The sequence below is a fragment of the Chiloscyllium punctatum genome, chromosome 24, assembly GCF_047496795.1.
Source record: "Chiloscyllium punctatum isolate Juve2018m chromosome 24, sChiPun1.3, whole genome shotgun sequence".
Taxonomy (NCBI): Eukaryota; Metazoa; Chordata; class Chondrichthyes; order Orectolobiformes; family Hemiscylliidae; genus Chiloscyllium; species Chiloscyllium punctatum.
The window spans coordinates 89,066,527-89,094,154 of record NC_092762.1 but is presented as its reverse complement, the minus strand read 5'-3'; the positions used below and the strand labels follow the sequence as shown (position 1 = coordinate 89,094,154).

The window sequence follows — 27,628 nt, the reverse complement described above, 5'->3', positions numbered from 1 at the left end:
TACCAGCCTGTGTTCCAAAGCTGTTTGTTCCAGTTGAATGCTTGCTTCTGTCTGTTTTAGTTTCTCTACTGGGTAATGTTACACTTGCTATTGAAAATATATAAAATGTCCTTTTTATATTGTCCAACTGACCAGCCTGAAGTGAGAATAGGAACACAAAAATTACAATAAATGTACTGCACATGGAGATCTGAAGAAACAACCAGTTTCGCAGCATCAGTGGAGTTGCTCCAGCATTTTGTTTTTCAGAGAAAACCAGTCCCAACCCGACCATTCACAAAGTGTTTGGAGAGAAATTGTAAACCCAACTCCTAACATCTGCACTCTGTTTGTTGAGGTTGAATAGCATGGAAGGAGGATTTTCAGCTCATCATGTCTGCCCCACACAGCAAATGTCCAGCTATTCAAAGCCCAGTTTCCCCACCACTTGGCCTGTAGCCTTGTATGCGATGTTCTGTTTCAAGTGCTCATTCTAAATACTAAAATATATTGATTGTTCCTGCCTCTACCTAAGAGTGGTAGTGTTCTAGAAATCCCCCACCACTAGTGAAGAGCATTTTTCCTCAAATCCTCGCTCAACCTCCTGCCCTTTACCTCACATCTGTACTTGATTATTGACCGCTGTACTGTGGGGAAAGGTTTCTTGCTGTGGATTGTCCATTTGCTTGCTGAGCTGATGGGTTGGTTTTCAGATGTTTCATAACCATGCTTGGTAACATCAGTGAACTCTAGGTTCTGTCCCACTTGCTATTATGTCTTGGTTGGTTGTGGTGGGTGATATCATTTACCAAGCCCTGAAACAACTGGAAATGGGGTCAAAATCTGTTTGTTAATGGAGTTCTGGATCGAATACCAGGCCTCTAGGAATTCCTGTATATGTCTTTTAGGAGAAGGTGAGGCCTACAAACACTGGAGATCAGAGTTGTGTGTGGTGCTGGAAAAGCACAGCAGGTCAGGCAGCAGCTAAGGAGCAAGAGAATAGTCTGATTCTCAACTGATCTTCAGTCAACAAACCATAGATTTGGACCCCATTTACCATTATGTCCATGTTTGTTAATGGAGTTCTAGGTTGAATGCTGGGCCTCTAGGAATTCATGTATGTCTTTAGGAGAAAGCGAGGACTGTTCAAAGCTGAATTATTCCAGCACTGGCAACACCATGGTGAATGCTTTAATACAATCACAATTGAGCTGTTCATTCAGGTATTATTCAATTTGGTAAGTTAATACTTTCATGAAAAGACAAAACCTTTGTCCTATTTAAATTTCCAGTGGTGAGTAGTTAATTTACCCAAATATCATAAATGGAAGGCAATAGTTTCATGCCCTTTCTTGTAAATAAACTGTTGCCATCAGGAACATCATATAGCTGATAAATCCAAACAAGCAAATGGTTGACTTCTGAAACTCATCAGTTGGCCTACAACTACTTCCATTCCCTACATATTGCTAGAAATGTGTCATTTGGAGAGCTAAGTTGTCTATGTAGGTTGCATGCAAAATGCTACACTGAGGAGCCAGATAAAGGATATTTTACATACAATGAATATTATTACCACTACAAATTTCAAATGTTAGAAAATAGTCTGTTGAAAACATAAGAGTGGTGCCAAATGTCACTGAAGGTTTTGTCCATGGATCAGATTCCAGCTCCAACCAAAACTTGCCCTGCTCTCTTTGCTTGTTTTCTTTTCTTCTTCAGCAGCTTGTGTTTGAGTCGAGTTGCTGTCTGTCTCTCCAAAGTCTCACATATTCTCTGCTGAAATTTCCTCTTTCTTTCCTTTATTTTCTCCAGCTCCATTTTTCTCTTTAACTCTACATCAGGGTCCTAGAAACAGAACAAAATCCATATAAATCTCATCACCCTGTCCAGTTAGACCACTCTTGATAACCCCTTCCATCATTATGTTGCCAAATGACACCTGCTCAAAGACCATTTGTCAATGCAGCCTTGATCCAAACAAGGCCACTGTGACTGCTCCTGCCTTCAAGGTAGCATTTCACCAAGGAGCCCTGGCAAAATTTAGCAGGAGACCACTAGCCAAGTTGAACCTAACAAAGAAAGACAGTTCCTCAGCGTAGTGTCCTGGACCTAACCATCTTCAGCTGTTTCATAAATGCAGAAGTGCAGTCATCAGTAGAGTGTGTTCGGCTCCATTCGCAGCAACTCTTACAATGCTACAGCACAGCATAGGCCCCTCAGCCCTTGATGTTGTGCCAACCTGTTAAATTAATCTGCCCATCTAACCTACACCATTGTCACCCATATGTCTGTCCAATGGCCATTTAAATGCCCTTAACATTAGCAAGTCTTTGTGGGCAGGCCATTCCACATCCCTATTACTTGAGTAACGAAATTACCCCAATATCTGTGCTAAATCTATCACCCATTAATGTAAAGCCATGTCCCCTCGTGTTAGCCTTCACCATCCAAAGAAAAAGGCTCTCTGTCTGCCCCTGATTGTCTTGATTAAGCCACCTCTCAACCTTCTTCCCTCCAATGAAAAACAGCCTCAGTTCCCTCAGCCTTTCCTTGTAAGACCTTCCATACCAAACAACATCCAAGTAAATCTCCTCTGAACCCTTTCCAAAGCTTCCACATCCTGTAATGCAGTGATCAGACCTACATGCAATACTACTGGTGTGGCCTTACCAATAAATTGTACAGTTGAGCATGACCTCATGGCTCCAGAACTCAATCCCCCTACCAACACACCATATGCCATCTTATCTATGTCCCTCTGTAACCCACAACTCTGCCTACCTTAGTGTCATCCACAAAGTTACTAACACATCCTATGCCCACATCCAGATCACTTATAAAAAAATGACAAACAACATTGGCCTCAAAGCAGATCCTTGCAGTACACCACTGGTAACTGACCTCAAGGATGAACATTTCCCATCAACCAACACCCGCTGTCATCTTTCAGCTGGCCAATTTCTGATCCAAACCGCTAAATCAGCCAGAATCCCATGCCTCTGTTTGTGCAATAGACTACTGTATGGAACCATAATAAGTGCCTTACTGAAAACCATATCAACCACAAGAAATAGGAGCGGAAGTAAGGCCATTCGGCCCATCTGGTCCACTCTGCCATTCAATCATGGCTGATGGGCATTTCAACACCACTTACCTGTACTCTCTACTCTCCCCGTAGCCCTTAATTCCTTGTGAGATTGATAAATTCTTAAATCTCAGCCTTGAAGACATTTGATATCCTGGCCTCCATTGCACTCCGTGGCAGTGAATACCACAGGCCCACCACACACACTGGCTGAAGAAATGTCTCATTTCCATTTAAATTGACCCCCTCTAATTCTAAGGCTGTCCCAGCATCCACATTTTCTAAGCCATGCATTATTTTGTAAGTTTCTATTAGATCTCCCCTCAACCTTCTGAACTCTAACAAAACACAATCCCAGGATCCTCAGCTGTTCATCGTATGTTAGGCCTACCATTCCAGGGATCATCCGTGTGAATCTACACTGGACACGCTCCAGTGTGGGGCTGTATTCTAAATGAGGCCTAACTCATTTTTAAGAGCTCAGTAGCACCTCATTGCTTTTACATTCCAACCCTCTTGAAATAAATGACAACATTACTTTTGCTTTCTTCACCATGGTCTCAATCTGCAAGTCAACCTTTAGAGAATCCTGGACCAGCACTCCCAGATCCCTTTGTACTTTGTCTTTATGAATTTTCTCACCGTTTATGAAATAGTCCATGCCTATAATAGTCAAAATGCAAGACCTCGCATTTGCTCATATTAAATTTCATCAGCCATTTCTTGGACCATTCTCCTAAACTGTCTAAATCTTTCTGCAGCCTCCTCAGAACTACCTGCCTGTCCACCTAACTTCGTATCATCGGCAAACTTCGCCAGAATGCCCCCAGTCTCTTCATCCAAATTATTTATAGTGAACAGCTGTGGCCCTAACACTGAACCCTGCGGAAACAACTACTGTTTTGTCACCTTGAAGAATTCAATAAGGTTAATTAGGCATGACCTACCCTTCACAAAACCATGTTGTCTATCCAGAATCAAATTATAATCATCTGGAAAATAATATCTCTAATAACATTTTCCAACTCATTACCCACAACCGAAGTAAGGTTTGCTGGCCTATATTTACCAGGATTATCCTGACTCCCCTTAAACAAGGGAACAACATTTGCTATCCTCCAGTCTTCTGGCACTACTCCTGTCAATAGTGATGACAAAGATCAAAGCCAAAGACTCTGCAATCTCCTCCCTAACTTCCCAGAAAATCAGAATACAAATCCCATCCGCCCCAGGAGTCTTATCTATTTTCAGATCTTCCAAAATTGCTAAAACCTCCACTTTGTCATTCGCAATCCTATCTAATCTAGTTGGCCTGAATCTCTGTATTCTCACTAACATTGTCAGTATTCACATAGGAGAAGTGCTTAATGAATACTTTGCCCTTTTCCAATGTCCTCAGATTCCAAACACAACTTCCCACTTACTGTCTTTAATTAGCCCTAATCTTACTCTAGTCATTCTTTTTTTCCTGATATACCTATAGAAGACTTTAGGGTTTTCCTTGATCCTATCTGCCAACAACTTCTCATGTCCCCTCCTAGCTCTTCTTAGCTCTCTCTTTAGATCTTTCTGGCTAACTTATAACTCTCAAGCCCCCTAAGTGAGCCTTCACACCTCATCCTCACATAAGCTGCTTTCTTCCTCTTTACAAGAGCTTCAAATTTCTTTAGTAAACCATGGCTCCCTCTCTCGGCAACTACCTCTCTCCCTCCCTGACAGGTAGATACTTATCAAGGACCCGCAGTAGCTGTTTTTGAATAGTTCCACATTTCAAGAGTGTCCAGCCCCTGTGGTTTCCTTCCTCCATCCTATGCATCCTAAGTCTTGCCTAATTGCATCATAATTGCCTTTCCCCGCAGTATATACCTATCCCTGCCCATTGCTATTGTAAACATAACCAAATTATGATCAGTATCGCCAAAGTGCTCCCCTACCTCCAAATCTAACACCTGGCTGGTTCACTCCCCAGTACCAAAGCCAATATGACTTCACCCTTTAGTGGCCTGTCTACATACTGTGTCAGAAAACCCTCCTGCACACATTGAACAAAAACTGACCCATTTGAACTATAGTATTACCAGTCAATATTGGGAAAGTTAAAGCCCCCCATAAAAACTACCCTGTTACTCTCGTTCGTATTGAGAATTACCTTTGCTGTCCTTCCCTCTACATCCCTGAAACAATTCGAAGGCCTACAGAAAACTCCCAGAGTGACCTCTCCTTTCCTGTTTCTAACCTCAACCCAAATTCCCTCAGTGGATGAGTCCTCAAACGTTCTCAGCAATGTCATTTCCTGCTCTTTTTCTCAGGGGGTGGTAGATGGGGTCTAATCAAAAACACACACACACCCCACCCAGTAAAAGAACAGGAAATGACATCACTAACCCAAAGATATAAATAGAAATCAGGAATTATCAACAGTGCTTCGCCCAGAGGCCCACTGAAGATGTTACCTGGTATGGTGATGAAATGTCTGGCAACGAACCTTCCAGCTCAGCGAGCAAACCTAGATCTAGAACCTCAACCTGAGCTACAAATCTTCTCAAAACTTGCTATGTCTCTGAAATGGCCACAGCGTCGAAATCCCAGGTACCTACTCTTAATAAAGTAGTGTTCAAATGTGTCAAGCCCTGGCAAGTAATATTCATTCCACATAATGACCATCTTGATCTGACACTCAACAGCACTGCTATTGCTGATACCCCCACTGATCAAAAACTGAACTGGACAAGCCGTATAAATACTGAAATTACAGGAGATCAGAGTTCTGTAGTGAGTAGCTCACCAGCTGACTCCCCCCAACCCTGTCCACTGTCTACAAGGTACAAGTCAGGAAAATGATGGAATCCTTGTCTGGATGGGTGCAACTTCAACATTCAAGCAGCCCACTTGATGTACCTCAGGCATCAGTGACAGCAACTTACCAAGGCTTCTCCAACCAACCACTATTGCCTTCTAGCTAAAGGTGGGCTCACAGTGATACCCACATCCTGTGAATAAAATAAAACAAAACATGCTGGACTTGCCAGCAATTCTCAGATCCTATGCTATTTTTAAAAAAATAACACAATTTTACTCTATCGCCCAATCAAGATATGGAACAGTTGCTCAGAAATACTGAGTGTTTGACAGATTTGAGAAAACTAAAATGTACCTTTCCTTCTAAAATCATCTGCTTCCTTTTGTTGATTTCCTTCTTTTCATCAAAGTCAGTTGACTCAAGTTCCTGGGATTAAACAGTCGTTATCAGTAATGCCACAATTACTATCTGATTACATTTGAGAAACTAATATGCACGTAAGAGGGAAGTCAAACAGAATATTTCATTTATTGCTAAAGGAATAGAGAATGAAAGTTGGGAAGTATTTCTGCAACTGTACAAGGCATTAGAGAGACTGCAGCTGGAGTACTGTGTAGAATTCTGGTCCCCTTCCTTGAGGAGGGATGTAGTTGTATTGGAGGCAGTTCACTAGATTGATTCCAGAAATGAGGGATGTGTTTTATGAGGAGAGATTGAGCAGTGTAAGCCCATACTCTCAATTTTAAAAAAAGCACAAGAGGAGATCTTATGGAAGTATAAATGATGGTAAACTGGGTTGATACAGTAGGTATAGAGAGGATATACAGTAGGTATCGAGCACATGGTTTTAGGATAAGGGGAGCAGATTTATAATCATCAAGGATTCTGGCCAAACACAAGCTACTCACAATCTCACACTCTCGCCGAGTCACATTCACGTGTGTGAGAATCTTCAGCACATCCTCCTCATCTACCAAAAACTCCTTCAGTTTCATCTCTGAGATAAATTAGACATATCAAGCAGAAAAGCATCAATGATGAAAACTGCACAGATAATTAGGTCATAGACAAGCCCACCCATGCACACATCCCACTGACTGTATTCCATTGCACTGCTCTGAAGACTACACCCCATGCCAAATAATACTCACTTGTTTCCTGCTCAATTGCATGAACCAGGTAAATGTCATACTGAGTAACCAGAGTGATAGAGATGCCATGACGACCTAAAGAACAGAATCATTTAAACCATTTCATCATCACTGACTCCGGGAGGAGGAGGAGGAGGGTGAGGAAAGGAGAGGTCAGAGAGAAAGCAAATGGCTTCAACAGCTGCATGTATAATTACCTGCTCGGGCTGTGCGGCCAACACGGTGGATGTAGATTTTCGGCAGTCCAGGTGTGTTGTGATTGATGACAACATGGACTGTAGGAATATCGAGACCACTGTGGAGAAAAGGTCCAAGTTAGACATTAGTCACTGGAGGAAAGGGGATGGTCCAAGAAGTCAATCCAGAGCATTCTGCTGTTCATTCATTACCGAGAAGCGACATCTGTGGCCACAAGGATCTTGAAAATGCTCGACTTGAACTTTGCAAGTGTGGAAAACCGCTGCTTCTGTAGAGACAGAAAACAGTCAATCAGTACAGCGCAGAGCAAGCTCATTCACCCATCCCAAGGCAATGTCTCAGACCCAGGAGTGTTTGATGGGGACAATGTAGATGGAGCTTTACTCTGTATCTAACCCCATGAAGTTGTTGAAAGTAAAGCAAGCACTATTTTTAAAGAAAGAGAAAACCTTCCTCTGCTCTTTTAAAACCGAAAGGAAACAGAAAATAAAGTTCCCTTGACACCATCCCGATCAAACACTCCTGGGACATGTACAGCATGGGGTTAGATACAAAGCAAAGCTTCTTCCACTCTGAATTATAATTAAACTGAAAGTGAAAGTCTATTGACTCTTTTAAACTGCAAGTACATTCTGTCAGTACCATTTTCCTGGTATAGGAACAGCACAGGATTAGATAGAGAGTAAAGCTCCCTTTACATTGTCCCCAGCAAACACTCCCAGGACATGTACAGCACAGGATGAGATAGAGAGTACTCTTTTAAACTGAAAAGTTACTTCTACATTTCCCCCAAACACTCCCAGGACAGGGACAGCACAGGGTTGGATATAAGAATAAAGCTCACTCTAACCCTGTACTGTATCTATTCTGCTGTTTTGGATCTAGTCATCTGTAAAATGAATTTAAATCTTTAATAATGACTCATTAAGACCAGGTCACTGATTTTAGATTTCATTTCAACATTGTTAAGAATATCCAAGAAGAATGGACCAATGTTGATGATATTCCAAACTCTGTTGGATCAACACTCACCTGCTTCATCATTGAGTGTAGGGCTCCACAGGGAAAGTTGAACCTCCGCAACATCATGTTCAAAATCTGACACATTCTGCAAAGAGAAGTGAAAATGAGACCCAAACTCTCTGTAGGGATGTGGTGAGTCATTGACCCAGTGTGTTCCACACATCGTCCTATCGTGATGCACAATCATATATACAGATGGACATGTGAGTATGCTTGAATGTTCAACACAGTTTATTCAGCATTCCCACATACATCATAAATGGAACTCACTTGCATGTGTTTGTGAAAATGATAATGGACCAATCCTCATGTTCATCCTGAAACTTCTGGATAATCTGAACGAGGAAAGCTTCTTTCACCCGTTCGGGAACAAGGAGATAACGTTGATCCAACTCCGTCACCGTGCGAACTCTACACACAGACAGATCAATTCAAACTCTGTACAGCCACACCGCCCACAGCAATATTGCACCCTTTATTACTAAGATTAACAATATTATGGGGAAGTCATCATCATCAAATCTCACAATTCTCAGACCAGTGATTAAACTGGGAGTACCAAAAACACCGCAGCAAGTTCCACATGTGTCATTACACACAATGTTCCTGTCTCAGAGGACAATAAACAGGGAACTTTATGCTGTTCTGAATCCTGTGCTGTCCCTGTCCGGGGAACATTTGATGGGGTCAGTGTAAAGAGAGATAATAGGTGCAGGAATAGGCCATTCAGCCCTTTCAGCCTGCAGCACCATTCAATGCCATCATGGCTAATCATTCAATCTCAGTATCCTATTCCCACTCACTCCTCATAACCCTTCATCCCTTTAACTGCAAGACCACACCCAGCTCCCTCTTGAATATCTGAGGAACTGGCCCCAACAGCTTCCTGTGGGAGAGAATTCCACAACTCTAAGTGAAGAAATTCTTCCTTATCTCAGTCATGAATGGTTATCCCCTCATTCTTAGACTGTGACCCCAAGTTCTGGACTTGCCCAATATTAGGAACATTCTTCCCATATTTAGCCTATCCAGTCCCATCAGGATTTTATATACTTCTGTGCAAATCCCCCTCATTCTTCTAAATTCTAGTGAATACTTCATGATTAACCCTCTGTCCCCAGCTTTTAGAGTCACAGAGCCATACAGTATGGAAAATAAGACTCTTCAGTCCAACTCGTAAATGCCGATCAGATATCCTAAATAAATCTGGTCCCATCTTCCAGCACTTGGGCTCATATCCCCCAAACCCTTCCTATTCATATACCCATCCTGATGCCTTTTAAATGTTGTGATTGTACGAGCCTTCTCCACTTCCTCTGGTAGCTCATTCCATACACACAACCCCCTCTGCATGAAAAAGCTGCACTTTAGGTCCATTTTATATCTTTCCCCTCTCACCTTGAAACTATGTTCTCTAGTTCTGGACTCCCCGACCCCAGGAAAAAAGACTTTGTCTATTTACCCTATCCAAGCCCTCAATTTTGTAAACCTCTGTAAGGTCACCCCTCAGCCTCCAATGCTCCAGGGAAAGCAGCCCCAGCCTGTTCAGCCTCTCCCTATAGCTCAAACCCTCCAAATCTGACAACATCCTTGTGAATCTTTTCTGAACCTTTTCAAGTTTCCCAACATCCATCCTATAGCAGAGAGAGTCTAATCAATGTCACGTACAGCCAAAACATGACCTCCCAATTGCCAAACTCAATGAACTGACTGGTAAAGAAAAGCATACCAAACGCCTTCTTCACTATCCAGTCCACCTGCAACTCCACTTTCAAGGGAGTATGAACCTGTACTCCAAGGTCTCGTTGTTCAGCAACACTCCCTAGGACCATCTCACTAAGTATATAAATCCTGTCCTTCTTTGTCTTTCCAAAAGGCATCACTACACATTTCTCAAACTCCATTTGTAACTCCTTGACCCACTGGCCCATCTGATCAAGATCCTGTTGTAATCTGAGGTAACCTTCGCTATCCAGTACATCTCCAATTTTGGTGTCATCTGCAAACTTACTAACCATACGTCCCATGTTCAAATCCAAATCCTTCATATAAATAACAAAAGGCAGCACCAATCCTTGTGGCACACCGCTGGTCACTGTCCTCCTGTCTGAGAAACAACTCTCCACCATCCCCTTCTGGCTTTCACCTTCCAGCCAGTGCTGTATCCAAATGGTTAGTTCTCACTGTATTCCACGTGATCTAACCTTGTTAACCAATCTACCATGAGGAACCCCTTACTGAAGTCCATACAGATCATGTCCACCACTCTGCCCTCATTAATCCTCTTTGTTACTTTTCAGAAATCTCAAACAAGTTTGTGAGACATGATTTCCCATGCACAAAGCTATGTTGACTATTCCTAATCAGTCCTTGCTTTTCCAAACACACGTAAATCCTGATCCTCAGGATTCCCTCCAACAACTTGCCCACCACCGAGGTCAGGTTTGCCAGTCTATAGATCTCTGGCTTTTCATAGAAATATAGAACAGTACAGCACAGTACAGGCCCTTCAGCCCTCAATGTTGTGCTGACCTTTTATCCTATTCTAAGATCAAACTTACCTACATACCCTTCATTTTACTATCATCCATGTGCCTATCCAAGAGTCGCGTAAATGCTCGTAATTATCAGATTCTACCATCACTGGCAGTACGTTCCACACACCCACCACTCTCTGTGTAAAGAACCTCCCTCTGACATCTCCCCTGAGCCTTCTTCCAATCACCTTAAAATGATGCCCCTCGTGATAGCCATTTCCGCCCCGGTACAAAGTCTCTGGCTATCCACTCTATCGATGCCTCTCATTATCTTGTACACCTCTCATCCTTCTTTACTCCAATGAGAAAAGCCCTAGCTCCCTCAACTTTTCTTCATAAGACATGCCCTCCAGTCCAGGCAGCATCCTGGAAATCTCCTCTTCACCCTCTCTAAGGCTTCCACATCCTTCTTGTAATGAGGTGACCAGAACTGAACACAATATATCAAGTGTGGTCTAACCAGGGCTCTATAGTGCTGCAGCATAACCTCACAGCTCTTAAACCCAATCCCCCTGCTAATCAAAGTCAACACACCATATGCCCTCTTAACAACCCTATCAACTTTGAGGGATCTATGGACGTGTACCCCAAGATCCCTCTGTTTCTCCACAGTGCCAAGAATCCTGCCTTTAACCCTGTATTCTGCATTCAAATTCAACCTTTCAAAATGAATCACTTCACACTTTTCTAGGTTGAACTCCATCTGCCACTTCTCAGCCCAGCTCCGGATCCTGTCAATGTCATGTTGCAACCCACAACATCCCTCCAAACTCCACAGCTCCACCAACCTTCATGTCATCAGCAAACCTTCTAACCCACCCTTCCACTTCCTCATCCAAGTCATTTATAAAAATCACAAAGAGCAGAGGTCCCAGACCAGATCCCTGCAAAACACCAATGGTAACTGAGCTCCAGGTTGAATACTTTCCATCTACTACCACCCTCTGTCTGCTAAGGGCCAGCCAATTCTGTATCCAGACAGCCAGGTTTCCCTGTATCCCATTCCTCCTGGTTTTCTGAATGAGCCTACCATGGGGAACCTTATCAAATGCCTTGCTAAAATCCATATACATGTTTTGTCACATCCTCAAAGAATTCAATAAGGTTTGTGAGGCATGACCTGCCCCTCTCAAAGCCATACTGACTATCTCTAATCAAGCCATGGTTTTCCTAGTAATCATAAATCCAGTCTTTCAGAATCGTCTCCAATACTTTGCCCACCACTGACCTAAGACCGACTGGTCTGTAATTCCCAGGATTATCCCTATTCTCTTTCTTGAAAAAGGGAATAACGTTCGTCACACTTCAATCAGCTGGTACTACTCCAGTGGACACTGAGGATCCAAAGATCATCGCCAAAAGTGCAGCAATCTCTTCCCTAGCTCCCTGTAGACACCAAGGGTATATCCCAGGGGACTTATCTATCTTCATGTTTTTCAAAATTTTCAGCTCATCCTCCTTCTTAACAGCAACCGGTTTCAGCATATTAGCCTGTTTCACACTGTCCTCACAAATAACAAGGTCACACTCACTAATGATTACTGAAACAAAGTTTTCATTAAAAGGACCTCCCTTACCTCCTCCGACTCCAGACACAAGTACCCTCCACTATCCCTGATCAGCCCTATCCTCACTCTCTTGTTCCTCACAAGTGTAGAACGCCTTAGGGTTTTCCTGAATCCTACCCACCAAAACTTTTCCATGCCCCCTTCTAGCTCTCCTAAGTCCATTCTTCAGTTCCTTCCCAGCTACCTTGTAACCATCTAGAGTCCTGTCTGATCCTTGCTTCATCAACCTTAAGTAAGCTTTCTTCTTCCACTTGACTAGGTGTTCCACATCTCTTATCACCCAAACTTCCTTCACCCAACCATCCCTCCCTTGCCTCAGTGGGACAAACCTATCCAGCACTATCAGCAAGTGCTCCCTAAACAACCTCCACATTTCTCTCATGATTTCCCTGAGAACATCTGATCCTAATTTATGCTCCACAGTTCCTGCCTAATTGCATTGTAATTCCCCCTCCCCCAATTTAATACTTTCCCATACCGTCTCTCCTATCCTTCTACATGAATGAGTAAAGGTCAGGGAGTTGTGATCACTATCACCAAAATGCTCTCCCATTGAGAGATCTGATACCTGAACTGGTTCTTGCCAAGCACCAAATTCAATGTAGCCTCCCCTCTAGTCAGCCTATCTACTTACTTATTGAGTCAGGAGTCCTTCCTGGACACACCTGACAAAATCTGCTCCACCCAAACTATTTGCACTAAGGAGGTTCCAATCAATATTATTCATTAGCACCATTCTTAAACAGTGGCACCACGTTAACCGATCGTCAGTCTTCCAGCACCTCACATGTGACTATCGATGATACAAATACCTCAGCAAGAGGCCCAGCAATCACTTCCCAAGCCTCCCAGAGTTCTCGGGTACACCTGATCAGGTCCTTGGGATTTATTCTCTTTTATGCGTTTAAGACGATCAGCACTTCCTCCTCTGTAACAGGGACATTTTTCAAGATGCTATTATTTATTTCCCCATGTTCTCTATCTTCCACACCCTTCTCCACAGTAAACACTGATGCAAAATACTTGTTTAGTACCTCCCCCATCTCCTGTGGTCTTGCTGATCTTTAAGGGGCACTATTCTCTCCCCAGTTTCTCTTTTGTCCTTAATGTATTTGTAGAATCCCTAGAAGTCCTCCTTAACCCTATTTGTCAAAGCTATCACATGTCCCCTTCTTGCCCTCCTGATTTTCCTTAAAATACTCCTACTACCTTTACATTCTTACTGCTGTCTATACCTGACGTGTGCTTCCTTCTTATTTTTGACCAATCCCTCACTTTCTCTTGTCATCCAGCATTCCCTATACCTACCAGCCTTCCCTTTTACCCTGACAGGAATATACTTTCTCTGGATTCTTGTTATCTCATTTCTGAAGGCTTCCCATTTTTCAGCCGTCTCTTTACCTGCGAATATCTGCCTCCAATCACCTTTTGAAAGTTCTTGCCTAATACCATCAAAGTTAGCCTTCCTCCAATTTAGAACTTCAACTTTTAGATCTGGTCTATCCTTTTCCATCACTATTTTAAACCTAATAGAATTATGGTCGCTGGCCCCAAAGTGTTCCCCCACTGACACCTCAGTCACCTGCCCTGCCTTATTTCCCAAGAGTAGGTCAAGTTTTGCACCTTCTCTAGTAGGTACATCCACATACTGAATCAGAAAATTTGTCTTGTACACACTTAACAAATTCCTCTCCATCTAAACCCTTAACACTATGGCAGTCCCAGTCTATGTTTAGAAAGTTAAAATCCCCTACCATAACCACCCTATTATTCTTACAGATAGCTGAGATCTTACATGCTTGTTTCTCAATTTTGCTCTGACTATTAGGGGGTCTATAATACAATCCCAATAATGTGATCATCCCTTTCTTATTTCTCAGTTCCACCCAAATAACTTCCCTGGATGTATTTCCAGGAATATCCTCCCTCAGCACAGCTGTAATGCTATCCCTTATCAAAAATGCCGCTCCCCCTCCTCTCTCACCCCCAATTCTATCCTTCATATAGCATCTATACCCTGGAACATTAAGTTGCCAGTCCTGTCCATCCCTGAGCCATGTTTCTGTATGATATCCCAGTCCCATGTTCCTAACCATGCCCTGAGTTCATCTGCCTTCCCTGTTAGGTCTCTTGCATTGAAATAAATGCAGTTTAATTTATCAGTCCTACCTTGTTCTCTGCTTTGTCCCTGCCTTCCCAACTTACTTCTTTTCCCAACTGTACCAGTCTCAGATCGATCTCTTTCCTCACTATTTCCCTGTGTCCAACCCCGCCCCCCCCCCCCCCCCAAAACCTTACTAGTTTAAAGCTTCCCGAGCAGCTCTAGCAAATCTCCCTGCCAGTATATTAGTCCCCTTCCAATTCAGGTGCAATCTGTCCTTCTTGTACAGGTCACTTCTACCCCAGAAGAGATTCTAATGATCGAAAAGTGTGAATCCTTCTCCCATACAGCAGGTCCTCAGCCATGCATTCATCTGCTTTATCCTCCTATTCCTGCCCTCACTAGCTCATAGCACCGGGAGTAATCCTGATATGGCCCTCGAGGACCTGCTTTTTAAATTCCTGTCTCACTTCCTACATTCTGTCCTCAGAATTGCATCCTTTTCTCTTCCTATTTCATTAGATCCACCATGTACAACAACCTCCTGTTGGTCCCACTCCCCTTTGAGAATATTCTGCACTCTCTCAGAGATATCCTTGACCCTGTCATCAGGGAGGCAAGACACCATTCTGATTCCTCACTGATGGCCACAGAAGTCTGTGCCTCTGATTGAAGAGTCCCCTATCACAATCGATCGCTCGAAACCTGGCGTGCCCTTGTTACATTAGAGCTGGTCTCAGTTACAGAAACCTGGCTGTCAGTGCTACATTCCACGAGAGTCCATCACCACCTACAGTTTCTAAAACAGCATACTTGTTTGAGATGGGGATAGCCAAAGGGGACTCCTGCACGACCTGCCTTCCTCTCCTACCTTCCCTGGTGGTAACCCAGCTAGCTGACTGGATCTGCAGGTTTTCTCCCTTCCAACTCCCATCCATCACATCCCCTAGATCCTGTAAATTCCTCATTGCCTCTGACTGCTGCTCCAACTGATCCATGCAATCTGATAGGATTTGCAACCAAACACACTTAAAGTCAGAGAGATGTACAGCAGGAAACAGACCCTTCAGTCCAACTCATCCATGCTGACCAGATATCCTAAACTAATCTAGTCCCATTGGCCAGCACTTGGCCCATATCCCTCTAAACCCTTCCTATTCATATACCCATCCAGATGCCTCTTAAATGCTGCAATGGTACTAGCCTCTACCACATCCTCTGGCAGCTCATTCCATACACGTACCACCCTCTGTGTGAAAACGTTGCCCCTTAGGTCTCTTTTATATCTTTCCCCTCTCACCCTAAACCTATGCCCTCCAGTTCTGGACTCCCCCACCCCAGGGAAAAGACTTTGTCTGTTTATCCTCTCCACACCACTCATAATTTTATAAACCTCTATAAGGTCACCCTTCAGCCTCTGGCACTCCAGGGAAAACAGCCCCAGCCTATTCAGCTTCTCCCTATATCTCAAACCCTCCAAACCTGGCAACATCCTTGTAAATCTTTTCAGAACCCTTTCAAGTTTCACAACCTACAGCCATAATCATCAGTAACTTGGAAACTCTCCCTAATCTTCCACATCCAACAGGAAGAGCACATCACTCTACAAAAGGCCATCTTTGCAGCTTAACAACCTACAGTCCCAGAAAACAGATCACTTAGTATCTATATTTTATATTTTTAAAGTTTGTTGTGGTTCTGTTCGCCGAGCTGGGAATTTGTATTGTAGACGTTTCGTCCCCTATCTAGGTGACATCCTCAGTGCTTGGGAGCCTCCTGTGAAGCGCATCTGTGATGTTTCCTCCGGCGTTTATAGTGGCCTGTCTCTGCCGCTTCCGGTTGTCAGTTCCAACTGTCCGCTGTAGTGGCCGGTATATTGGGTCCAGGTCGATGTGTTTGTTGGTAGGCCAATATACGGTCCACTGCAACGGACAGCTGGAACTGACAACCGGAAGCGGCAGATTCAAACCACTATAAATGCCGGAGGAAACATCACAGAAGCGCTTCACAGGAGGCTCCCAAGCACTGAGGAGGTCACCGAGACAGGGGACGAAACATCTGCAACACAAATTCCCAGCTCGGCGAACAGAACCACAATAACGAGCATCCGAGCTACAAATCTTCTCACAAACTTTGAATTTTTAATGTTTAACCAACATACACATCTCAATAAAAATGTGCAATCAAATAAGAACCCACTCTACTCACTACTGTAGATTTACAAAACAAAATGTAGGTTACACTTTAAAACTAGCCACTTAGCTGCTCTCCTGCAGTGAGCTCCCCTACACAGGTTCCTTCAAGGTGAGCTGTGAATTTTGCTGTTTGCTTATTTTTCTTAGAGGAACTGTGATGTCCAGAGATACTTGAAGCCAAACAGGAGAGACAGTCAGCTGTGCAGGTAGGTTTCTCAGTTTGATTCATTTCCCATGTGGCCTTTGTCTGTCTTCAACCTTTTTAAAGTGCCATTATTTTGATTTTTTTTTCCAAAGTTCAAAAACAATGCAACAACCTATAAAACAATAATTACTGCTCCTGGAATTCAAGGAAATCAGCTCCAACAATGAAAATACCTTTTTTAAAAAAAAGCAGTTCTTAACAGCCACATTCTGTCCTCCATCTCAGATTTCCTGAAGGTTATTTCTGTCCTCCTCAGTGAAGACAGATCCAAAGTATTTGTTCAATCGGTCTGCCATCTCTTTGTTGTTCATTATGAATTCACCTGATTCTAACTGCAAGGGACCTACATTTGTTTTCACCAGTCTTTTTCTCTTCACATATCTATAGAAGCTTTTGTAGTCAGTTTTTGTTTTCTGCAAGTTTACTTTCATATTCTATTTTCCCCTTGCGAATTAAACCCTTTGCACTCCTATGCTGAACTTTTAATTTCTCCCAGACCTTGGATTTGCTTCTTATGGCCAATGTATATGTCTCCTGTATGGCTTTAACACTGTTCCTGATTTCCTTTGCTGACCAGGGTTGAGCCACCTTCTCTTTATTCCTACGCCAAACAGGGATGTACATTGTTGAAGTTCATCTATATGTTCTTTAAATGTCTGTCATTGCCTATCCACCATCAACCCCATAAGTATCCTTGGCCAGTTTATTCTAGCCTCATATCATCAAAGGTTGCTTTAAGTTCAGGACCCTAGTTTCAGATTTAATTGTGTTATTCTCCATTTTAATGAAGAATTCTATCATATTATGGTCACCCTCTCCCAAAGAATCTCTTACCACAAGGTTGCTAGTTAATCCTCTCTCGTTACACAACACCCAATCCAGGGTGGCTTGCTCTCTAGTTGGTTCCTCGATGTATTGGTCAAGGAAACCATCCCTCACACATTCCAGGAAATCCTCCTCCATCACATTGCTACCCGGTGCATAGTTTCAGAGTAAAAGAAGCAGGAATAGGCCAGCTGAGCCGTTGAGCCTGCTCTACCATTCATTGTCTCAGCCCCTCCTACCTGCATTATCCCCATAATCCTTTATTCCCCTACCATGCAAACACCCATCCAACAGGGTCTGGAATATATTGAATGAAGCTGCCTCTACTGCCTCTTTGGGCAGAGAATTCCATAGATTCAACACTCTCTGGGAAAAGCAGTTCCTCCTCATTTCTGTCCTTAACCTACTTCCCCTAATCTTGAGGCTGTGTCCCCTAGTCCTAGTCTCACCCACCAGTGGAAACAGCTTACCTGCCCCGACCTTATCTACCCCGTTCCATATGTTATGTTTCTACAAGATCCCTTCTGATTCTTCCAAATTCTAGTTTGGTTAATCCAATCAGTATGTAGATTGAAATCACCCACGATAACTGTTGTACCCTGACTGCATGGATCTCTAATTTCCTGTTTGATACAGTTTCCAACATCACAAGTACTGGTTGGTGGTCTGTACTAATGTCTTTTTCCCTTCAATGTTCTGCAGCTCCACCCATACAGATTCCACAATGTCCAGACTAACGTCCTCCCTTACTATTATGTTAATCTCCTTAATCAGCAACACTGCCCTACCTCTTTTTCTTTTCTATCTGTCTTCCCTGAAAATTGAATAACTTTGTACATTGTGTTCCCATCCTTGGTTACCCTGGAGCCAGTTACATTTTTTCCATTAATAACTGTTTGTGCAGTTAATTCATCCATCTTATTACAAATACTCTTCACACTGAGACGGAGTCTTCAGGCTCTTTATTTTGACATTTATTGCCCTTTTCAAATCATTATGAAATGTGGCCCTTTTTGATTTTTGTCTTTGGTTTCTCTGCCTTCCATTTTTCCAATCATTGTCCTTTGTTTCTGCCTCTCTGCCTTCCTGCACTGGTTCCCATCCCCCACGCCATATTAGTTTAAACCCTCCCCAACAGCACTAGCAAACACTTCCCCGAGGAAGTGGTTCCAGTCCTGCCCAGGTGCAGCCCATTCCAATGTCCCAGGAATTTGAATTCCGCCCCCCCCCCCCCCCCCCCCCCCCCCCACCGCCCCTTGCACCATCCTTCAAGTCACATTTTCATCTGAGCTATCCTACCATTCCTACTCTGACTAGCACATGGCACAGGTAGCAATCCCAAGAATACTACCTTTGAGGTACTACTTTTTAGTTTAACTCCTAACTCCCTCAGTTCAGCTTATGGGACCTCATCCTTTTTTTAAAAACCAATGTTGTTGGTGTGGTATGGACTACAATAGCTGGCTGTTCACTTTCCCTCAGAATGTACTGCAGCTGCTCAAAGACATCCCAGACCCTTGCACCTGGGAGGCAATATACCATCCTGGACTCTCGTTTGCAGTTGCAGAAACACGCGTCGATTGAATCCCCTATCACTACAGCTCAGGCCTCTCTTTTTCCTGCCCTCCTTTGCAGCAGAGCCAACCACGGTGCCATGAACCCAGCTGCTGCCACCTTCCCCTGGTGAGCCGTCTCCCCCAACTGTATCCAAAACAGTTATACCCGTTTTGGAGGGAGATGATCACAGGGGACACTGCACTACTTACCTACCTTTCCTCTGTCTGTTGGCTAGCCATTCTCTACTTTCTTCAGTAATTTTTATCTGTGGTGTGGTCAACTTACTGAATATGCTATCCACGATTCCCTCAGCCTCATGAATGCTCCAAAGTTACAGGGAGACTTATTCTGTTTCTCTGTATCTAACCCCATGTGTATTTATAGTTACTCTGTCTTTGATTCCCAGAAGAAAGGCTTGTTCATGGCAATCTTCTTCAGCTCCTGTAACGTGTCAGTAAGGGTCGCACTGAACAGGAGAGTTTGCCGTTTGGCTGGGACAGCACTGAGAATCAATTCCAGGTCCTGAGTGAAATCTGTGCAGCCTTGCTCCAGTAATCTATCAGCTTCATCCAACACCTAGGGAAAAGAGCAAATGCCAATGGCAAAACTGAGTTTTCTTCTATCGGAAATTGGAAGTCACACAGCCAGAAAAATGTAAACCGTCTCAGCTGCCATGTTCCACATAAACAAGCAATAATTCAGATACAAGACAGGCCTGGTCACAAGCCCGACGACTTCCTTTTTTATAGTAATTTCATGAGATGCAAGGCTGGCATTTATTGCCTGTCTTCAATTTACCGGAATTAAATAGCACAGTCATTTCGGAAGGTAATTAGGAGTTGAGCATATTGCTGTGGGTCTGGAGTCACGTACTCCAAACCAGATAATGACAACAGACTTCCAGATGACTCAATGGTTTTTACAACTATCAACTGCAATTTCCTGGTCACCACTAGATCTGTTTCTTAATTCCACACGCATTAACTGAATTCAAATTCCACAGTCCGCAGTGGTGGAACCTGAAAATAATCCCCAGTCACTGGATTACTGGCTCATGCAACAAGAGAGGAAGTTGCAATTGATGATATCAGCCCATTGTTTGCGGTATATGAAGTCATAGAGTCATAGAGATGTACAGCATGGAACCAACCCTTCGATCCAACCCATCCATGCTGACCAGATATCGCAACCCAAGGACTCAGTCCTGGCAGAGGAGAGTAAAGACAGTCTTAGTCAGCAGCCTCCCATGTGGCACCTTGTCAAAGAGGAGCTCATGGTGTTAGGGGCAAGGTGGTTACATGGGTAGAGGATTGGCTGCCAGGCAGGGGGCAGTGAGTGGAGATGAAGGGTCTTTTTCAGGGTGGCAGCTGATGACTACTGCAGTTCTGCAGGGGTCAATGTTGGGACCAGGACTATGCAAACTACACATTAACAATCTGCACAAAACAACTGAGGGCATTGCTGCTATCTTTGCAGATAAAACAAAGATAGGTGAAGGACAGGGAGTGTTGAGGAAGTGAGAGGCTGCAGAAAAACTTGAACAGGCTAGGGGAGTTGGCAAAGAAGTGGCAGATGGAATACAATGTGGGAAAGTGAGGTTATGCACTTTGGTAGGAAAAATAGAAGCATAGACTGTTTTCTAAATGGGGAAAGGCTTCAGAAATCTGAAACATGAAGGAACTTGGGAGTCCACATTCAGGTTTCTCTTAAGGTTAACATGCAAGTTCAGTTGGTAATTAGGAAGAGAAATGCATTGTTAACATTCATTTCCAGAGGACTAGAACACAACAGAAGGAATGTCCTGCTGAGGCTGTGTAAGGCTCCAACTAGATCATATTTGGAATACTGTGAGCAGTATTGGGCCCCGTATCTAAGCAAAGTATTGGAGGGAATCCAGAGGAGATTTATAAGAATGATCCTGGGAATAATGGGCTTGTCACATGAGGAGCTATTGAAGACTCTGTATACTCGATGAGGGGTGGATCTGATTGAAATTTACAGAACACTGAGGGGCCAGGAGTGTGTGGATATGGAGAAGATGTTTCCAAGTGTAAGAGAGATTAGGACCAGACGCCACCGCCCCAGAGTCAAGGGATTACCATTTGGAACTGAGATGAGGAGGAATTTCTTCAGCCAGAGGGTGGGGAATCTGTGGAACTCGTTATCGCAGAGGGCTGTGGGGCTGGGTCACTGAGTGTATTTAAGACAGCGATAGGTAGGCTCTTGATTAATAAGAGGATCAAAGGTTATGTGGGGGAAGACAGCAGAATGGTTTGGAAAACATTATTTGCCATAATCAAATGACAGAGCAGACTTGATGAACCAATAAGACTTAATTCGGCTCCTATATCTAATGGTCTTATGGAAATAATTAAGGATTTTGGTGAACGTGAACTGGAAAGACTACAGTCTCTGGCTGTGGCATCAGCAATCTTAAACTCGTCATTAAAAGAATGAAAGGATTAGTTTCGAGGTTGATACAGGGCCAAGGGGAGAGAGTAGGTCAGTGGGATTAGTTTGGGGATTGATATAGGGTCAAGGGGAGAGTAGGTCAGTGGGATTAGTTTGGGGATTGATACAGGGCTATAGGGAGAGAGTAGGTCAGAACGGTGTTAATTTGGACAGAAGCAGAGATTAACCAAATTTGATGCTGCCCTAACACCACCCCCTCCCTGTGGCCATGCCTCTAGGGTTGGTGGGAAATGTTTCCTAATCCCCACACTGCAGAATGGGAGAAACATTAATGTATTGAGTCTCTACAAATTCTCTCATACCAGAAACTTTATTTTCTTCAAGTTGAAGGTGTCACTACTCCGGATGTGGTCAGCCAGACGGCCTGGAGTTGCGATGACAACATGAGGTTTTCTGGAGAGTTCTAGAGCCTGTGAGACCATATCTAGAGAGGGAAACAGACAGATAATAAACTGGCCTTAGGGATAAGGCATTGAAACAGCAGGTCACAGAACAACAGACAGAGACTCACCAATTCCACCAACAACAACACAATCCTTCAAACCCAGAGGTTTCCCCAGGACTCGAAACTGTTCAGCAATCTGATAGACCAACTCCCTGAAAAGAAGAATTATATAAGATGTGTTTCAGTTCAGTCTGACTGAGAGACTCAATCTCAAAGAGTGACAATAATTTATATTCCAAAGTTCAGAAACCAAAAGCAAGGTAACATAGAGCAGACAGTTATGAAAATGGAGTCTGAACTCACTGAGACTGAGGTCTGAAGTCAGTGAACATATCTCAGAAAGATCATGTTGATTGTACTTGGGAGTGCAGAAAGAACCCGAACTATAAATAAGAGGAGAAAGCAGTGGAACATGGGGGGCTTTCAAAGAAGGGAAAGTGCCATAGGTAGGTCAAGGAGCACAGGTCAAGATCTGATCTAGTTACCATCAGTCTGGGCCAGAGGTGAAAGCTATAGTCTGGTGGGGAGGCTTCATTTAAATGGAAAGTCTCAAACCCTCAAGCAATTTACCATCAAGCTCATGATGTCAATGTAATCATCCACAATGAGTTCATGACTAACTTTCAGCAAATTGCCATTGTGTAAGGAGAGATGTAATCAATAAGAACTGATTCTCTGTTTTGTACAGTCCCATTTGTTGATTTGTCTCAGTATCATATAGCACGGAAACAGACCTTTCAGTCCAACCAGTCCATGCCAAACAAAATCCCAAACTTAAACCAGTCCCACCTGCCTGTGCTTGGCCCCTAACCCTCTAAACATTTCTTATTTATGCATTTATCCAAATGTCTTTTAAATGTTCTAAGTGTTGCTGGATCCATCACTTCCTCTGTAAGTTCATTCTACACACAAAACACTAAAAACAATTGCCTCTCATGGTTCTTTTTAAATTCTTTCTCCTCTCACCTTAAAAATATGCCCAAGTTTTAAATCCCCCACCTAAGGGAAAAGACACCTGCCACAACTTCGGTTGTGGAGAAAGAGGTGGAAAAGGTTATAAGAGATAGGATTTATAACCATCTCGATAGGAATATGTTGATTAGGAATAGTCAACAGGGTTTTATCAAGGGCAGGTTGTGCCTCACAAACCTTATTGAGTTCTTTGACAAGGTGACTAAACAGGTGGATGAGGGTAAAACCATTGATGTGGTGTATATGGATTTTAGTAAGGCGTTTGATAAGGTTCCCCATGGTAGGCTACTGCACAAAATACAGAGACATGGGATTGAGGGCGATTTAGCGGTTTGGATCAGAAATTGGCTAGCTGAAAGAAGACAGAGGGTGGTGGTTGATGGGAAATGTTCATCCTGGAGTTCAGTTACTAGTGGTGTACTGTAAGGATTTGTTTTTGGTCCACTGCTGTTTATCATTTTTATAAATGACCTGGATGAGGGCAGAGAAGGATGGGTTAGTAAATTTGTGGATGACATTAAGGTTGGTGGAGTTGTGGACAGTCCGGAAGGATGTTGCAGGTTACAGAGGGACATAGATAAGCTGCAGGGCTGGGCTGAGAGGTAGCAAATTAAGTTTAATGTGGAAAAGCGTGAGGTGGTTCACTTTGGAAGGACAGATGTCAGAGGTAGTTTCATTACTCAGAGTAATAGGGGCATGGAACGCACTGCCTGCATCAGTTGTAGACTCGCCAACTTTACTGACATATAAATGGTCATTGGATCGACATCTGGACAAGAATGGAATACTGTAGGTTAGATGGGCTTCAGATTGGTTTCACTGGGCAGCACAATATCGAGGGCCGAAGGGCCTGTACTGCGCTGGAATGTTCTATATTCTATTATCTATACCTCCCACGATTTTATAAATCTCTAAATACACCTCTCAACCTCCAAAGCTCCAGTGAAAAAAAGTCCCAGCTTATCCAGCCTTTCCTTATAACTCAAACCACCATTCCCGTCAACATCCTGGTAAATCTCTTCTGAACCCTCTCCACCTTAACAATATCCTTCCAGTAACGGAGACCAGAACTGGACACAGTATCCAGAAAAGACCTCACCAATATCCAGTACAACCTCAACATAACATCCCAAATCCTATGCTCAAAGTCATAAAGATGTACAGCACGGTAACAAACACTTTGGTCCAACCCGTCCACGCCGATCAGATATCCCAACCCAATCTTGTCCCACCTGCCAGCACCCAGTCTATATCCCTCCAAACCCTTCCTATTCATATACACATCCAAATACCTTTTAAATATTGCAGTTGTACCAGCCTGTACCACTTCCTTTGGCAGCTCATTCCATACAAGTACTACCTTCTGCATGAAAAAGTTGCCCCTTAGGTCTCTGTTATATCTGTCCCCTCTCACCCTAAACCTATGCCCTGTAGTTCTGGACTCCCCCACCCAAGGAAAAGACCTTGTCTAGTTACCCTATCCATACCCCTCATGAATTTATAAACCTCTATAATGTCACCCCTCAGCCTCCGACGCTCCAGGGAAAACAGCCCCAGCCTGTTCAGCCTCTCCCTATAGCTCAAATCCTCCAACCCAGGCAACATCCTTGTAAATCTTTTCTGAACCCTTTCAAGTTTCACAACATCTTTCCGATAGGAAGGAGACCAGAATTGCATGCAATATTCCAACAGTGGCCTAATCAATGTCCTGTACAGCCGCAACATGACCTCCCAACTCCTGTACTCAATACTCTGACCAATAAAAGAAAGCATACCAAACGCCTTCTTCACTGTCCTATCTACCTGCGACTCCACTTTCAAGGTCTGAATAATGAAGACAAACATGCTAAACACTCTCTTAACCACCCTAGATATGTGTGATGCAAACTTCAAAAAGATTATACACCTAAACCCCTAAGTCTCTCCATTCTACAACACTATTCAAGGCCCTATGTTTAATGTCTTGCTTTTGTTTGTTTTACCAATATGCAAGACTCACATTTATCAAAATTAAACTCCACCTGCCACTTTTCAGCCCATTGATCCAATTGATCAAGATGTCTTTGCTATCATCTGACCATACCTTCCATATTCTCATCTAAATCATTTATATAAATGACAAACAGAAGTGGACGCAGCACCGATCCCTGTGGAACACCACTGATCACAGGCCTCCAGTCCGACAAAATGCACTACCATCACCCTCTGTCTCCTGCTGTTAAGCCAACTTCGCCTCCAATTGGGAAGCTCACTGTGAATCCCATATGATCTAACTTTACTAATTAGTCTACCATGCGGAACCTTGTCAATCTTTATTAAAGTCCAAGTAAATAATGTCTACTGTTCTGTCCTAATCAATCATCTTGGTTACTTCCTCAAAAAAACTCAAGTTTGTAAGACAATTTTCCATGCACAAAACCATGCTGACTATCTCTAATCATTCCTTATCTCTCTGAGCTTTCAGAATCACTTCCAACAATTTACCCGCCATCAAAATCAGATTCACAAGTCTAGTTACCGGGCTTCTCCTTACATCGTTTCTTAAACAAAGGCACCACATTACACACTTTCCACTCATTCAGAATCTCACTCATATTTATAGATGATACAAATATTTCTGCAAGGGGCCCCACAATTTCCTAACTTTCCAATAAGCCCTGGGATACAAGAGATCGGGCCCTCGAGATTTGTCCAGCTTTGTATTTTCTAAGATCTCCAGCACTTTTCTAATGTCAACTGTTTTCAAAACATCAACATTTATTTCCAATCTACAATAGATTGCAGAAAGGAGAAGCTAAAAGGATTAGTAGGGAAGGGGTCTATGATCATGCATTAGCTCTGAGCGATGGCAGTGAGAGCTGCTCAAAGTTCAGTCACCTGGTGGGAGCCAGCACCAAGCAGAATATTCCATATGGATCCTCTGACAGCTTCTGAAGGATTGGGAGAACAAATGCTGCCGTTTTCCCACTGCCAGTTTGGGCACAGCCCATACAGTCCTGTCCTGTGAGAGAGAAAAAAACAACAATTAATCTGCGGAGCAATGAAAGCTCATGAAAGGACTAAAGGAGCCAGGTCAGGAGTCATGGGTTAGAGAACAAGGAGCTAAGGTCAGGGTCAGAACAAAGAAACAGATTTGGAGGTTAGGGGTCAGAGAGGGAGAAGCCAGGTCCCAAGATCAGCACAAGGGTCATGGAATGCGGTGGGGTGGGAGGGGGGGGGTGTCAGGAGTCAGCATGAGGGTCTAGGAATGGGGTAAAAACAATGACTGCAGATGCTGGCAATCAGATTCTAGATTAGAGTGGTGCTGGAAAAGCACAGCAGGTCAGTCAGCATCTGAGGAGCAACGCAATCGATGTTTCGGACAAAAGCCCTTCATCAGGAATAGAGGCAGGGAGCCTGAAGACTGGAGAGACAGGAATGGGTCAGGGGTCAGCGTGAGGGTCCGGGAATGGGGGGGTCAAGGGTCAGTGTGAGGGTCAGGAGTCAGTGTGAGGGTCTGGGAATGGGGGGGGTCAGGGGTCAGTGTGAGTGTCCGGGAATGGGGGGGGGGGGGTCAGGGGTCAGTGTGAGGGTCCGGGGTCAGTGTGAGGGTCTGGGAATGGGGGGGTCAGGGGTCAGTGTGAGGGTCCGGGAATGGGGGGGTCAGGGGTCAGTGTGAGGGTCCGGGGTCAGTGTGAGGGTCTGGGAATGGGGGGGGTCAGGGGTCAGTGTGAGGGGCCGGGAATGGGGGGGGTCAGGGGTCAGTGTGAGGGGCCGGGAATGGGGGGGTCGGGGGTCGGGGGTCAGTGTGAGGGTCCGGGAATGGGGGGGTCGGGAGTCAGGGGTCAGTGTGAGGGTCCGGGAATGGGGGGGTCAGGGGTCAGTGTGAGTGTCCGGGAATGGGGGGGGGGGTCAGGGGTCAGTGTGAGGGTCTGGGAATGGGGGGGTCAGGGGTCAGTGTGAGGGTCCGGGAATGGGGGGGTCAGGGGTCAGTGTGAGGGTCCGGGAATGGGGGGGTCAGGGGTCAGTGTGAGGGTCTGGGAATGGGGGGGTCGGGGGTCAGTGTGAGGGTCCGGGAATGGGGGGGTCGGGGGTCAGGGGTCAGTGTGAGGGTCCAGAGCCTGATAGTTGGCGGGTTCCGGATCCGAGCGGCGTCTCTTACCCCGGAGAATGGCCGGGATACAGTGCTGCTGCACGGGGGTCGGTTGCCGGATCCCGAGCCGTTCACTTTGCTCCGAGAGCCAAGCCCCGAGGCCTAACGCGACCAGGCTGTCCGCCATGCTGTCAACGTCATCCGCCAGAGCCCGGCGCCTCCTGATGGCGTCACGTCACCGCGCGGCCCACACCGACACGTGGCGACGCCATCTTTGATGCTGGCGGGAGTATTGTTATTGTGTTCACGTGACAGAAAACTGCAATTCGTTCAAATTAATCTACTTGGACACTCGGAGAGAAGAGCCAAATGGGCAGGTGTTACACCTTCAATGATCACAGGGGAAGGTGCCATGGGGGTGGTGTTGGGAATGAATGAAG

General features: G+C 44.3%; 1 protein-coding gene across 1 annotated transcript; it reads right to left on the bottom strand.

Moving 5' to 3' along the window:
* Window positions 1–1,154: 1,154 nt before the first annotated feature.
* ddx49 (DEAD (Asp-Glu-Ala-Asp) box polypeptide 49) lies at window positions 1,155–27,397 on the bottom strand. Its single transcript, XM_072594507.1, has 13 exons — window positions 27,258–27,397; window positions 25,994–26,117; window positions 22,211–22,296; window positions 22,002–22,123; window positions 19,616–19,803; window positions 8,510–8,650; window positions 8,249–8,324; window positions 7,408–7,484; window positions 7,216–7,313; window positions 7,019–7,093; window positions 6,776–6,864; window positions 6,222–6,293; window positions 1,155–1,827 (listed from the first exon to the last, which is right to left on the bottom strand). Exons 1-13 carry the CDS (start codon window positions 27,373–27,375, stop codon window positions 1,639–1,641), a joined length of 1,455 nt encoding a protein of 484 aa, XP_072450608.1. The 5' UTR covers window positions 27,376–27,397; the 3' UTR covers window positions 1,155–1,638.
* Between the last annotated feature and the right edge of the window lie 231 nt (window positions 27,398–27,628).

Excerpts from the sequence above, each read along its gene's own strand:
- ddx49 (XM_072594507.1), bottom strand. The coding sequence starts at position 27,375 with ATGGCGGACAGCCTGGTCGCGTTAGGCCTCGGGGCTTGGCTCTCGGAG. Across the intron at positions 8,651-19,615 it reads TTCTGGGAATCAAAGACAGA|AGTTCGCACGGTGACGGAGT; the intron begins GTAACTATAAAT and ends GTCTGTGTGTAG. Across the intron at positions 8,325-8,509 it reads ATTTTCACAAACACATGCAA|AATGTGTCAGATTTTGAACA; the intron begins GTGAGTTCCATT and ends TTCTCTTTGCAG.